Source organism: Aplysia californica, unplaced genomic scaffold, assembly GCF_000002075.1.
Source record: "Aplysia californica isolate F4 #8 unplaced genomic scaffold, AplCal3.0 scaffold00534, whole genome shotgun sequence".
In the NCBI taxonomy this organism is placed as follows: domain Eukaryota; kingdom Metazoa; phylum Mollusca; class Gastropoda; order Aplysiida; family Aplysiidae; genus Aplysia; species Aplysia californica.
In genome coordinates, this window is record NW_004797804.1 from 378501 (window position 1) to 392869 (window position 14369).

General features: G+C 41.6%; 1 protein-coding gene across 1 annotated transcript in view; it reads right to left on the reverse strand.

Moving 5' to 3' along the window:
* LOC101852264 overlaps positions 1-11418 on the reverse strand; it is a gene marked incomplete in the record, with an annotated part of 30371 nt that extends 18953 nt beyond the window's left edge. Inside the window, 5 exon segments of the mRNA XM_013087020.2 lie at positions 60-244; positions 805-1002; positions 8183-8300; positions 9626-9803; positions 10462-11418. Coding sequence (XP_012942474.1) covers positions 60-244; positions 805-1002; positions 8183-8300; positions 9626-9803; positions 10462-10594 — 812 coding nt within the window.
* Positions 11419-14369: the final 2951 nt, after the last annotated feature.

Below are 14369 nucleotides of genomic sequence, written 5' to 3' on the forward strand. Positions count from 1 at the left end.
CCCCCCCCCACACACACACACACATACACACACAAATACAACTGTTTTCGAATCATTACCTCCTGGAGCAGGACAAAATATTGAAAACAACTTCTTGCCAAGAGTCATCAGTGCTGGCTATAAATAGTTCCTTGTACATCTTGAGTGAGTGGTCCCGAGACACAAGAGTTCTAGAGACATCCGTCATCCAATGCTCATCCGATTTGGCATAGCAGAAACATACATCGTATGTCTCTTTTGCCTCCTGAAAACGTACAAGAAAGACTGCTCTGAGGATGGAAACCAAATTGTGTCGCTAGCAGTGTAAATCACATACTATAACTAACAACTAACAAAAGGTGGTGTTAATGCGACCAGATTACGTTGACAGTGGTGTAAAACACATACTGCAACTAACTACTAATAAACTATTTCTAGAATATCCAAAGAAAGCCACTATAATTTCCTTTTGTCTATTGTTTGGCATTTCTTTGAGCAGTTTATGAGCAATTAATTTGAGCTCACTCTAACTAACTTCTGTCATTTCGGTAAAGGGCAAATTAATGTCGGAAAAGTCTGTCAGAACACACGGGCTTATAATACCGGGTACCTACAATGGACAGGATGGGGTTGAGTTGGGTCGATCGCCCGACTCGTTGCCTGAAAACAAACGCCTTTGCTTTTTTAAGGGATGAGTCGGGCGATCGGTTTGTGCCATGATAACTGCTTTGCGCCCTCAATCAGGCTAGCAAACCCACCCAACTCGACTTGACCTGACCCGACCGTGCCAATGGGTACCCGGTATAAGAGTTAACAAGGTCTCACGTTCTGTGTGTTACGGAACTCCCACTTCTTCTTGATGAGTCCAAACTGTTCTATGGAGGACTTGTACAGGAACTGTCGGTCGCGGTCCGGGTTGGCGGTGTACAGGACCAGCTTGATGCACTTGAGAGGGAGGCCGGCCCGGATCCAGTACAGGGCGTTCGAGACCATCACACGCAGCATTGCATCCAGGGGGGCGTGCTGGAAAAACGAGAGGACGACACACATTTTGTTACAAACTAGTGGTTAGGCTACCGGACTCGTAATCGTGAGGTTGTGGGTTTGGGGGTTAGAGCCGTGGGCCCGACGTTGGGTCCTTGGGAAAGGCACTTTATACGAATTTTCTCCACTTCACCCAGGTGGGAATGGGTACCCAGCTATAGACAGTGAAAGATCTAGTCAGTTTGTTGGTGTTTGAGGGCTTAATCGGCTGCTTGCATGTGCACTGCATGCTTCCCAGGAAGCTCAGAATGTTTCTGAGTGTTCTATGGTCTACTGGGGTAATAATATAGTGTAAAGCGCATAGAGTTTGCTTTTGAGGGGAGACATGCGCTGTACAAATGCTATTTATTACAAACTATCACACCAAGCATTGCGTGTAGGGGAGCGTGCTGGACAAACGATAGGACAACACACATTTGTGAGGCATCATGCTGAAATCAGGAGCTCGTCAAAATAATGCAAAAGAAGATATTGGCATTTTTCTTCTAGTCTGAGAACCTTTTTCAAATTTTTGTTTTTTAGCTCAACAGCTTTTATGTCCTTTTAAAAACATTTTTGTAAGGATTTTACTGTAAAACGTTGATTAAATGCACAGCAAATGTAATAAGAGCACACCAGGCTTAAAAAACCACAACAAATATTCAGTTAAAAACCATCACACATCACATCGAGTCGATAAGAGTGTGGAAACAAATTGCAAGATAGATCCTATTTTGTTACAAACCATCACATACAATATTGCACACTATAACAGAAACCTAAATTTGTGACATTACAAATGGGTCACAACATGGTGGAATCAGGTGTGCATCAATTTTTGGTCAAAGGAGTTACTGATACCATCTTAAAGCTTGTTCATTCGTATTGCTTTTGATGAAAAATTACCCCCATATATCTCGAATACAAGTCGAGATATTTGCGATTGAAGGAGATATGAGTTACCTGGTGTCAGATATAAAGTGAGCGAAAAATGGCCACCAGCGTTTGGTGACCTCTAAAGCTTGAGCGTTCTTTGAAACCGCAAATTATTTGTGCTTTCAATCAAGGTTTTTTTTGGGTAAAATCCACTCAGATGTCTTTTTAAATGGACATGAAAGTAAAAGGCGATGATTCCTTCCCCGAAAAAAGACAAAAAATAGATTAAAATCGGGCCACGTGCACAAAAATGTTGGTTTCTTTGATTTCTTTATTTTGACAAGAGCCTGATTTCACCATGAGGCCACACAAATAATGAAACATGTGAAATAATTATTTAAACTAAATCTGTGAAACTGCTAACAAAGCATGAGACAAAACTGTTTAGTTTTAGTGAGAGTTTTACGGCACTTTCAACACAATAAGGTCATATAAGTGCCGAAGAATAGATGTGTTACAAGAGAGTAACATAAACAAAAAAGAAGGAGGGGAGATACGGAAGATAGATGTTTGTTGATAGGAAAGATGAAGGAGCAAACCCCACCAGAGCACCTGCCAAACATCCACGACAAAACTGTGATTTGAATCTTTGAAACTACTGAGAACTAAATCTATGAGACTAAAATTAAGAAACAAGTGACATAATCATTCATAACATGTGTAGTTATGTATGTATTTGTGCATGTATTTATGTATGTATGTATTCATAATTATGCATGTATGTATGTGTGTGTGTGTGTATGTGTGTGAGTGTGTGTGTGTGTGTGTGTGTGTGTGTGTGTGTGTGTGTGTGTGTGTGTGCGCATGTGTGTGTTGTGTGTATGTGTGTGTGTGTGTAAGTATGTATGTATGTATGTACGTACGACGTACGTACGAACGTACGTGTACCGTCGGGACTTCACAATCACAACATGTAGATCTAGACAGACATTGAAAACAACAGGAGCCAGACACGACTGTACCGGTGGACGTACTCTTTATTACTGACCAGTAGTGACCACTCTTCTCTAAAATACGTGCCAGTGGTTACAGTTGCCAGGTCTTCCTAAATACTAAGGCAATAGAGGTGGTTTGCCTAATAGTAATGGACATTACATCCCTCCCCAGTTTAGCTAGAGAATTTAACACCAAAGACAGAGGGATTTGATTTCAGAAATAAAAATCAATTTAAAATTAATCTTGTTTTATTATGTAATTTATAGTCTCATACTTGGCTTGACTTGACTTCCAGCCGGTTCCTACCGGTGTCCTCAAAAGAATAGTGTATTTTTGTATCTTAATAACTTAAACTGTAAGAAAACAATTGACTCCTATTGAGTCTTATAATTAGTGAACTGCTGTACATTTATAAGGTATAACGTGTGTATGCATTATGTTGCGTGCCGCTGCAATTGCCCTGAATCAGAGATTCAACTTTCCTAAGGTGTGTATTTGTTGGGCGGTTTCACAACGCGGCTGCTTCTTGTTACTGTAGTATATGGACTTGTTTGAGACTGTGTGCGAGAGTAAGAGCGTGATGGCTGCATTACTCGCATTGGTGAGTCTGTTTGCTCGACCAAAGTAGGAGAGTGTGGAGACTGGGCTCGCACTAATGGGTGATGCGAATAGGAGGTAGGTCCTGGTGTAGCTTGAGTGGAAGATCTTGAAGATCTTGGAGACCCAGTAGATTGTTGTGTAGAGCATGTTGCAGATCTTGGAGACTCGGTAGGTCTCATGTCTCTTTGTCTAGTATGTGGCTTTGGATGTTGCCATTGTTTTAAAGGCTCTAGGAAGTCTTCCGGAGCCTCATCTGTGTCTGCCTCTATCTCCTTTTCCTCCCCAATTTGTTGAAAAGGAATCTGTTTGAAGTGGGATGAGTTCCTGACGATTTGATGAGTCCCTCTTCTTGCAGTAATCATGCTTCCTTTTATGTTCACTATTGTGTACGGTTTTGGTATGTATGGTGGGGTGAGCTTGTTCATCTTCTTCTGGCGAACTAATACAGTGTCTCCGACACTAAACTTGTGGGGTTGAGTTCTCCTTGTCCTATCTGCAAATGTTTTTTGTTTAGATTTGGAGGCAGAGTCCTTCTTTGCAAGATTGTAGTGGAACAAAGAGTCCCTTTCCACATGAAGCTCTGGGAAAAATGTTTTCATTTTCCTCCCAGTGAGGGCCTCATGCGGTGAAACTCCTGTTGAGGAATGGGGAGTTGAGCGAAATTGGCGAAGGAAATTGGGCAACTCCTCCTTCCACGATGACCCTCCCGATTCGCAGGTGTGAATGAATTTGTTGATAGTTCTTACAAATCTTTCAGCCTCGCCATTTGCTTCTGGCCAGAGAGGAGTGATTCTGCGGTGATGAAAACCCATCTTCTTGGCGAATGTTGCAAATTCTTTGCTGCTGAATGGAGGTCCGTTGTCACTTTTGAGGACGCTTGGGTTACCGAATCTGGCAAAATTTTGATTAATTTTTGGAATTACTGATCTTGCCGACGTTGAGTGTAGAATTTCAACTTCTGGGAAGCGGCTATAATCATCCATCATGATAAGCAGATATTCGCCAGATGGAAAAGGTCCTGCAAAGTCGACTGATATTTCATCCCATGCACAATCTGGCAGTGGTGTCATCTTCAATGGTTCACGATTTGGAGTGCCTGTGACTGATGATTGGCATGGTACACACCCTTTCAGGTGTTCTTCCACCATTCTGTCTATGCCTGGAAACCATACTTTCTCGCGGATTAGTTGTTTTGTTTTTACGATACCTTGGTGAGAGTCATGTGCGAGAGTGATCACTTGATGATGTAGGCTACTAGGAATAACCAGTCTGTGTTGGCGCATTATGACCCCATCGTAAACCGAAAGTTCATCTCTGATATTTGAAAATGAAGAAAGCGACTTGTCTTTCCAGTTTCCAGACTGGATTGCAGTCATCACTCTCTTCAGCTGAGGGTCCTTCTTTGTGGCGACTTTGACTTCATCAAGAGTAAGAGCATTTGGAACTGATGCTTTCGTCACATAACTGATGTAGTTTTCACCTTTGTTGTCTCTGGTAGGTTCAGTAATGGGGTGACGGCTAAGATAATCTGCTGGGTTGAGCTCATCTTTCCCAGGTCTGTATCTGAGGTTGAACTCGTATGGCATCAGCCTAAGACGCCATCTCTCGAAGCGTGCTGAACATGGCTTGTTGCTGTTGATTATGCCAAGTAATGGCTTATGGTCAGTTGTAACAGTGAACTTAGACCCATATAAGTACATGTGGAACTTCTCCACTCCAAACACGACGGCTAGCATCTCTCTTTCGGTTTGGGAGTATCTCGTTTCCACTGGTGTAAGTGCTCGACTTCCGTAGCTAATGACATGCCCCTCCTGAGTTAAGATTGCACCGAGTCCACATGGGGATGCATCGACTATGATCTCAGTAGATTTGGCTGGATCAAAGTAGGTCATGACTCCTGCGTTTATAAGAGCGGATTTGAGCTGATCAAAAGCATCCTGTTGAGATTTCCCCCAAATCCAAGACTGAGTCTTCTTTGTCAACATGCGTAAAGGTTCTGTGATAGTCGCATACCCTCTGATAAAGCGTGACACATACTGCGTCATGCCAAGAAATGATCTAACTTCTGAGACAGTTGACGGCGGTGCTGCCTCAGATATGGACTTGATCTTGTGCGGCTCGAGGTAGATTCCATCTTTGCCGAAAACATGTCCCAGGAAGGTCAGCTTTTGGACTCCGAACAGACATTTTTCCTTGTTCAATTTGACTCCTTTGTCTTGTAGTCGGTCTAGTGTAGCTTGCAAATTCCTGTCATGCTCATTTCTGTTCTTGCCGAAGACTATGACATCATCAATGTAGTTTGTGACACCCTGAATATCATGTAGTATCTGACTAAGGTGATGCTGGAACAGTTCTGGAGCTGCATTTATGCCGAACATAAGTCTTTTGTACCTTCTCAGGCCAACATGAGTAGCGAAAGTGGTGATGTGACGACTTTCTTCTGCGAGTTCCATCTGATGGAATGCTTGCTGTAGGTCCAAACGACTGAAGAATATGGAGCCATTTAATTCGTTGATCACCTCCTCGAGTGTGGGCATTGGGTGTCTCTCTCTTTTGATAGCTGTATTTGCACGTCTCATGTCTACGCAGAGACGAACTCCACCAGATTTCTTTGGGACAACTACTATAGGACTGACCCATGAGGTAGGACCCTCTACCTTTTCAATGATGTCTTGTTTTTCTAGGCGTTGAATTTCCGCTTCAACATCCTTCCTTACATGGTATGGTATTCTTCTGTATTTTTGGGCGACTGGTTGAACTTCTTGATCAATGTGGAGTTTAATCATGAGACCTTTAATTTTGCCGAATCCCTGAAAAAGAGCATCCGAGATAGTTACATTGTTCAGGAAGGAAATTATTCCTAGTTCCTCAGAGGTTGTTGCTGAGAGTAAGTTGCATGCTTTTTCGGGGGTCTTGACGACATAGAAACTTCCCTTCATCTTCTTCCCGTTGCATTGGATGTTTTCTGTGAAACGTCCAAGGACATCCAGCTTTTCACTGTTTGAGTATCCATAAATAGCAATAGGATCAGGCCTCAAAATAGGTTTCTCCTTCATCAGATCATACGTTGTCTTTGTTATGATATTTACAGATGCACCAGTATCGACAATAAACGTCAGCTTGCTTGAACACATATTTACCGTCACTGTAGGTACGTTTTTCTTTGGATTTATCTGAAACACTCCAGTGCTGTCAGAATCTGATTCATCATCACGGTGAATTTGCTTTACCGCAGTATTTTGGTTTTGCGATTTCCCTGAAGATTTACAGACAGAAGAAAAGTGATTATATTTGCCGCACGAATGACAAACTTTGCCTTTTGCTGGGCATGGTCTTGTTGACGGATGGGGGAAAGTACCACCACAGTTCCTGCACTTTGTTTTGCTCCCCGAAGGTTTACTTCCTTTGTGTGTACGCTTGTATCTGGGTTGATTACTTGCACCTACTTTTTCCTGAGAATGACTCTGCTCTGTTCTGTTGATACGTCCTGGTTTTCTGTTGATGGCTGAAGCTTGGCCTACTTCTCTTTCTATCTCCCCAACCTGCTTGTTGGTTAGTTCTTCATTCCTAGCTTCTTGTAGGAATTGCTGTAAAGTTACTTTATCCTTAATTGCTTTCCTTCTCAACTGTGACGATATGACCCCTTCAATCATCTGTGACAGAATTTCTCTTTCAAGATCAGCAAAGTCACACAGAGCTGCTTGTCTGCGTAAACGTACATGAAACTGGTCTACAGATTCCAATTGTTCTTGATGCATTTTTCTGAACTTGAATGATTCGTACACCAGATTTACTTTTGGCGTAAAATGATTTGTTAGAGTCGTTTTGAGAGTCTCGAAGGTGGATTTATGTTCCTCTGGAAACGTGTCAACTAGATCAAATATTTCTTCGCCTCCATAATGTATTAGTAAGGCTTTTTTTCTGCTATCAGACTGGATATCCATACCAATTAACAGATTTTCAAGCTGTTGAATCCATTTTCGCCATCTCGTCCCGACAGATAATTCATCCTCGCGGATAATGAAGTTAGGGAATGATGGAAGAGACATTATTTGACTAGAATCTAGAGATCTAGTTGTTTCACTGAAAAAAATGTAGGACTAACTACCAGATCTAACTAACTGACTTAACCTCGAGTATGGGTTTTGCCCATCAACTCACCGTATTGTACAGTCGTTCTTCTTCAACTCACCGATAGTAGATCTAGTCTACCGTAGTACTCATCTAGTACGTGATCCTCGTCGCCATTGTACCGTCGGGACTTCACAATCACAACATGTAGACCTAGACAGACATTGAAAACAACAGGAGCCAGACACGACTGTACCGGTGGACGTACTCTTTATTACTGACCAGTAGTGACCACTCTTCTCTAAAATACGTGCCAGTGGTTACAGTTGCCAGGTCTTCCTAAATACTAAGGCAATAGAGGTGGTTTGCCTAATAGTAATGGACATTACAGTACGTACGTACGTACGTACGTACGTACGTATGTATGTATGTATGTATGTATGTATGTATGTATGTATGTATGTATGTATGTATGCCATTGTAAACCAAATTGCCCTTCTGGGATCAATAAAAGTTTAATCTATTATTACTTTTATTTTATTTTTTATGACATGTGGCACCAAGTCTATGACACCACTCACTGACCCCCAAGAGAAGCACACACAAACACAAGACGGTGGCAACATTCTTCTCTCACCTGACATCCCGTGGCCAATATCGGAGTGATGATTGTACTCTCGTTGCCGTTGAAGATAGGCATCATGGCCCGGAACACCATGGACATTTGGTCGGCAATTGTGGCACCATCCCGGTTACTGAAGAACAACCAAATAAAAATTTTTTAGTTTTAGTAGAGGTTTTACGGCGCTCGCGACAGCATAAGGTCATATGAGCTCCAGAAGATTAGAGGTGTTACAAGAGAGTAACAAACATAAAAATGAAGAAGGGGAGATAAGGACGATAGACGTTCCATAGGAAAGAAGAAGCAGACCACACCAGAGCACCCGCAAACCACCCACCCACACAAAAAAAGCCTTTCCGTCAAGACATGGAAGTAGGAAAATTATTCATCCGAATTGTTACGATTTAATTTTCTGAAATATATTTGTCCACAATAGCCTACACACCACAGAAACTCACAAAACAGAATGAGTAAGGAATAAGCAAAATACTCTTTCCTATCTTCCAATTTTCCTCTCTCTTACAAGCAGGATATTGATAAAACATCTCAAAACCACAAAATATCTCATTCTTCCTCCCCTACTCTTGAGTCTAGAGTGCTGATAAAACATTTTGCCTGCATAGCTTTCGCTTTTCTTAGTACTTATGTTTGACCACAAGATATGGATAACCTGTATTCAAATTTTGAAGCTGGATAATTTCAGGAAAGTTACATTTTTTTGCCCCACAATAATAGAGCTTGTTTTAAGAAACTAATTTTTTTTAAAATCAACAACAGAGCTTGGGAGGGGGGGGGGGGGTATCTTGTGGTCTAGAGGTTACAGTGTTCGCCTTTCATGCAATAGATCCCAAGTTCGAAACCTGACAGCTCCGGAATATTTTCTTCTAAAAAATTTTCTCATTCCATCCCCCTCCTCGGATCTGTGCTCCTGACTCTTTCTGCAGCCTTTCTACTGCTTCTCCTAGGCTCCTTCTTACTGTTGTCTTTCAGCCACACCTCTGATCTTCGGGTAGTTAGGCCTAAGATCTAACACTTAGCCTTCTTGGACAAGGCCGAAAAATCTGGGATGTGCTGTGGGCAAGTTGCGCAAGTTAAAGATCCTTTGGTGGTCCAAAATCTATAAGAGTACGTTTTGGCCACCACCCGGACAAAATTCAAAATTAATCCCTATCAAACTGAAAATGTTTATTGTGTCCTGCAAGCTGATAGATATATGGCCTTGTCATATGCAGTTATGAGTGCTGTAAAACACCAAACAAAACAAAACCAACAATAGAGCTTGTTCAGAAAAAGTAACCTTTTTTTACACTAATATAAAGCCTATTTTTACAAAAATAAAATTTTCTTATCGTCAACAGATTTTTTGCTTAAATATAAAACGAAGTAGTTGATTCTTTTTCTCGACAATAGCTCATGTTTTAAGAATGTAACGTTTTTCGCATCCACAACAGAACTTACATTTCAAAGCAGACAAGCCTCCCAAAGGGTAAATGGTCAGGGAGTCGAGCAGACATCCAACAGGAGAAAAATGCCCTGAGGTCAAGGTCCTTGTTTTTGGCCAGCTTATTCACACTGATGCCCAGTTTGCTCTTGAGGGCATGGATCAGCGTAGTTTTGTGAGCAGCACTGTAGTCACCTGTCACACACACCAGCAGCATCAATAATTGACCTCCATAATATCATAACATGATACCTACCATGAAGACTTTCAACTGGCTAAAGAAGCACTTTTTTAAACAACATGAGTCTCATGAGTACTGCTGGAGTACAAGGAGATAGAAAATGAAATGATCTAGTCAATTTATGCTTACTAAATTAGTAATAGGGTGAAAAAGATATTTGTAACTGTAACTGTAATTAAATAATTGTAAGCTACTTTTCCTAAATCAGTAGGCTGTTATTGTTGTGACTAGATCTATAGACTATTGATAATTGACAGTCCTCATTTAGTGCCATTACAATTTAGTAAAAGACGATATTAAATTGATTAATTTGTTATATATATATATATTATAAAATGCACTACATTCGCATAAATTTGTTATTCTTGTGTTCACAGGTACCTATGTCAAACGTGATTTCGTATTGTTGATGAAATAAATACATGTTAAGTTCGGAACAAAGGCTGTTGAAGTTACTTATAAAAAGGTACAATATATAAAGTTTAGTAATAGATCCTCATCTGGTGCAGTCAGTGATAAATGGAGAGGAGATCAGTAGCTAGCCTACGAGTGGAAGCACAATAAAAGTCTAGCAGAGGAACAAAAATATTATAAACCGTTTCTAACACAAACCTGGAAAAGCAGACGTGAAGATAATGTCCACTTTGTTTTCAATGGAAAGGTCAGTGATATCCCCCAGGTACAGCTGGACCGAGCTGCTGCCCAGTCGGGTGGACAGGATGATCTCATCTTCCAGCACAAGCATTTTCTCACAGAACTAGATCTAGAATCTAGATTCTAGTCGATGATGTCGATCTATAACAGATTTGCCTAGACTGTCAATACTAGGCTAAATTGGCAGATCACAACGTCGCCCATTGTATTTTTGTTTGTCAACATGGTAGGGCTGGATTAGCCCTTGGCCTTGACTATAATAGGCCTAGGGCTAGGGCCTACACAGAATCTGAGTAAATCTCCCACAAAATTATTAGAATTTACTGTCTAGATCTAGATTAGATCAAGATATCTAGATATAATATCTAGATTCTTAGTGAAACTGTTCAAGGTCTTCTTATAATAAGCCTCTATAATAAATCTTGACGTGAACTGTGCAGTCTGTTGGAAACAACTATAATAATATTTATACTCAGCCCAGCCCCAGCTGCCAGAGATCAGAGCGCTGTTATCCGAGCGAGGCTTTCACAACGTCAACATGAACTGTAAAAGCAAGAATCTTTTCACATGATCTAAATCTAAGTCTAAGCCTACGTTTTGTTTTGATCGTTATAACAGTCACTTTCGCCGCACATCAACCCAACTCCAGCCCCAAGACGTACTTTTTGTTGTTGTTTAAATTCTATCGAATTTATTGTTCTTTTATTTTTTAATACAATCTTTTTTTCACAAAAGCGAGATTAAAGCTAAACATCTCGGGAACGCGTGAAACCACAAAACCACAGACTCATCAGACAGCCGTATTTTCCTCTCTCTTTCTTTTATACTTATTAGGCCTTGGCTTAGGCTACACAGTCACAGAAGCACGATACACAGCTCTGCGAAAATGCTTGGGGTGAGGTAGTGAGGTATCCAGTATCCAGGGAGCGGAGTGGTCTCACTACTAAATGAAAACTTTGATGCCGGAGAGCTCCACGTTCTGCAAATGCCACTGTGACTGAAGGCCATTGAAAATGAGTATGAGATATTATTATGGGTTTCATTTCTCAAATAAGACCGTATCATCAACAACAACAACAACAACAACAACAACAACAACAACAACAACAACAACAACAACAACAACAACAACAACAACAACAACAGCAACAACAGTGTAGCCATAATAATAATATTCTGCAAAAAATACTTTTTGACATCTTATCAGAACAAGGGACACAACCAAACAAATTAAATACCAACAATAGAATATTTAAGGATTAGTTCCCTTGAACAACTTCGTTCAGTCTCGACTCCTGTCCTCTTTGGCCAATATTTATACCTACCAGATCTAGATCTAGTAACTACTAGAACTGTGTCATATTATCTTGTTCCCCTTCGTCTGGCGGTGGAGCAAGATACATTGAAATGGCTCTGTTTAATCTTCTCAGATCTTTGCATACGAGTTTTAAAATTAGATGACCAATAGAATCTAAAAGCCCATTCATAAAAGTCAATGCAAACTAAGGCTCCGACACGTCTTCTTTGATGTAAGCCTAAAGAAGGAAAAAGAAATAATAACAGGGAATTTAGGCCTATATCATACGCCTAAAACATTTTTAAGTTGACATATTTTCCCCAACACCACACTTTAAGGAAGGTCCCAGAGTGGCTCTGCAGGTCTGGCTTGTAGCTCGCCTGGCCCACGCCGTGTGCGTGTCAGCACAGCTGCACTGTGGGTTGGCGCCTGTGTCTCAGTGAGTGAGAGGCACACTCGCTGCGTCTCAGCACGGCCGCACTGTGTGTTGACGTGTGTAGATGTGCAACTGACGGGTCTGCCTTGCTATATTTAGGTACTGTGTAATCCAAGACCAATTATACCAAGACGGGACAACTCTTCTTTACGTCATGTGCCAAGCGTGCTCTTCGCCAGGGCTACCGCTTCTGTCGTGGGTAGCGGGTGAGGCAGTCCAATCTCCTTGAATCCTATACCCACAGAGACTCCACCACCGGACCCCCGTAGCTGGGCATCTCTGCAGCCAGTGCTCTAAATCTTGGGGCTCCTCGCCTCGCTTATTTGTAGCTCGACGTGGTGGAATCAGGCACTCATCAATTTTTGGGCATATGGGGTTATTGGTATCTTCTTAAAGATTGTTAATTTGCTTTTCTTTTGGTAAAAAAATATTCATCTATGTTGAATAGAAGTCGAGATATTTGCGATTGAAGGAACTGGGGTCGCTTGGTTTCAGAGGTAAAATTAGTGAAAATCAACGTTTTTCAGTAAAATCAACACATAAATGTGTTATTTAAAAGGCATGAAGTGTGTTGAGCCAAAAAATACGAAAAAAAAAAAAATTCACAAATCTGCTGGAAAATGCCAGTTTCTTCACTTTTATTATTTTGGCGAGAGCCTGATTCCACCACGCTACCACACATTTTTGGATGCTTCTTTGTTTTCCTTAGTAAAGAGCTCCTCGGGTTGTTCACCGTCATAATAGTTCCCTCTGAGCCGCTCCCCTCCTCCAATATGCAGACAAAGTTTCGAGGTCGGCTTTCCGTATCAGTTACTAGCAAAGTTTCTCCCCCCCCCCCCCCCCCCCAACGAGGGCAGTGCCACCGACTGTAGTGTATTTAGGCCATTCCCAAAGGGGGGACATTTCTCGTTCAAGCCCAGTAGAATTGTAAATGGGCTGATTTATGTTACGCTCATAACTGTGCCTAATCTACAACAGGGAACTACTGCTTTTTCTTTCCTAATCCTTACTATTGTCATTTTCCTCTACTTCTTTTGTATGTTCTTCACTCTCTTGTGACCTGCTATTTCCGGTGTGCCTTGATAGTTGAAGCAGACTTTGTGCTGTTGAAGCTAGAGAGGTGAGCAGAGTAAGTCTGATTCCCTGTAAAGACTTCTCTGTTGACACTCACCCCTTGGCGCTCATATGACCTTATGCAGATGCGAGCGCCGTAAAACCCTCTACTATAATAATAATAATAAAAGCAAACTTTGATGAGACAGATTGTTAGCCCATCACCAACCTCCAAAGGAATATTATTCTCACAAGTCTCCGTGACTGCTGGAGGCGACAACGCAGGAATGTCTGGTTGCCATTAAAATTGGGGTGTTACATCCTTATCAGCCCTTTGCTATTGACTGTTGGAGAATTAGTGTGTCTCTCAGTGGGTGGTTGGCGGGTGTTCTGATCTGGTCTGCTTCTTCTTTCCTATCAAACATCTATGGTCCTTCTCTGCCCTTCTTCTTTTTTTATGTTTGTTACTCTCTTGTAACACCTCTAATCTTCTGGCGCTCATATTATGACCTAATGCAGTTGCGAGTGCCGTAAAACCTCTACTAAAACAAAACAAAAAACAATGTCTCTCATATATGTTGTAGCCACACATCCTCACCATTTAAACATTTGATTCATGGCTGAGAGTAAAAGGTTATTAATGGGCGCCTCGATTCGCCCGATGACCAGTTAGTTCCCTTGACACGCCGAAGTGTTTGATAAGAGTAGCAGAACCACCAAACCTACCCCACCACGCCAACTGTTGTCATCGCCAGTTGGTCCGTGGCTGATTATTGGGTATTTGGGGCTAACCTCCATATTTGGAGGCTGTCCACTATCTGCCAGCTTTTCCAACACTGCTGGTTTATTGGCACCACTGTCAGCCTTCACCCCCCACCACCCTCCACCCCTCTACACACACACACATAAACACACACACACACACACACACACACACACACACACACACACACTCACATATACACACATACACACATACACACATACACACACATACACACACATATACCTTCATACACACACCTACACACATACACACACACACACACACATATACACTCACACACACATATACACATA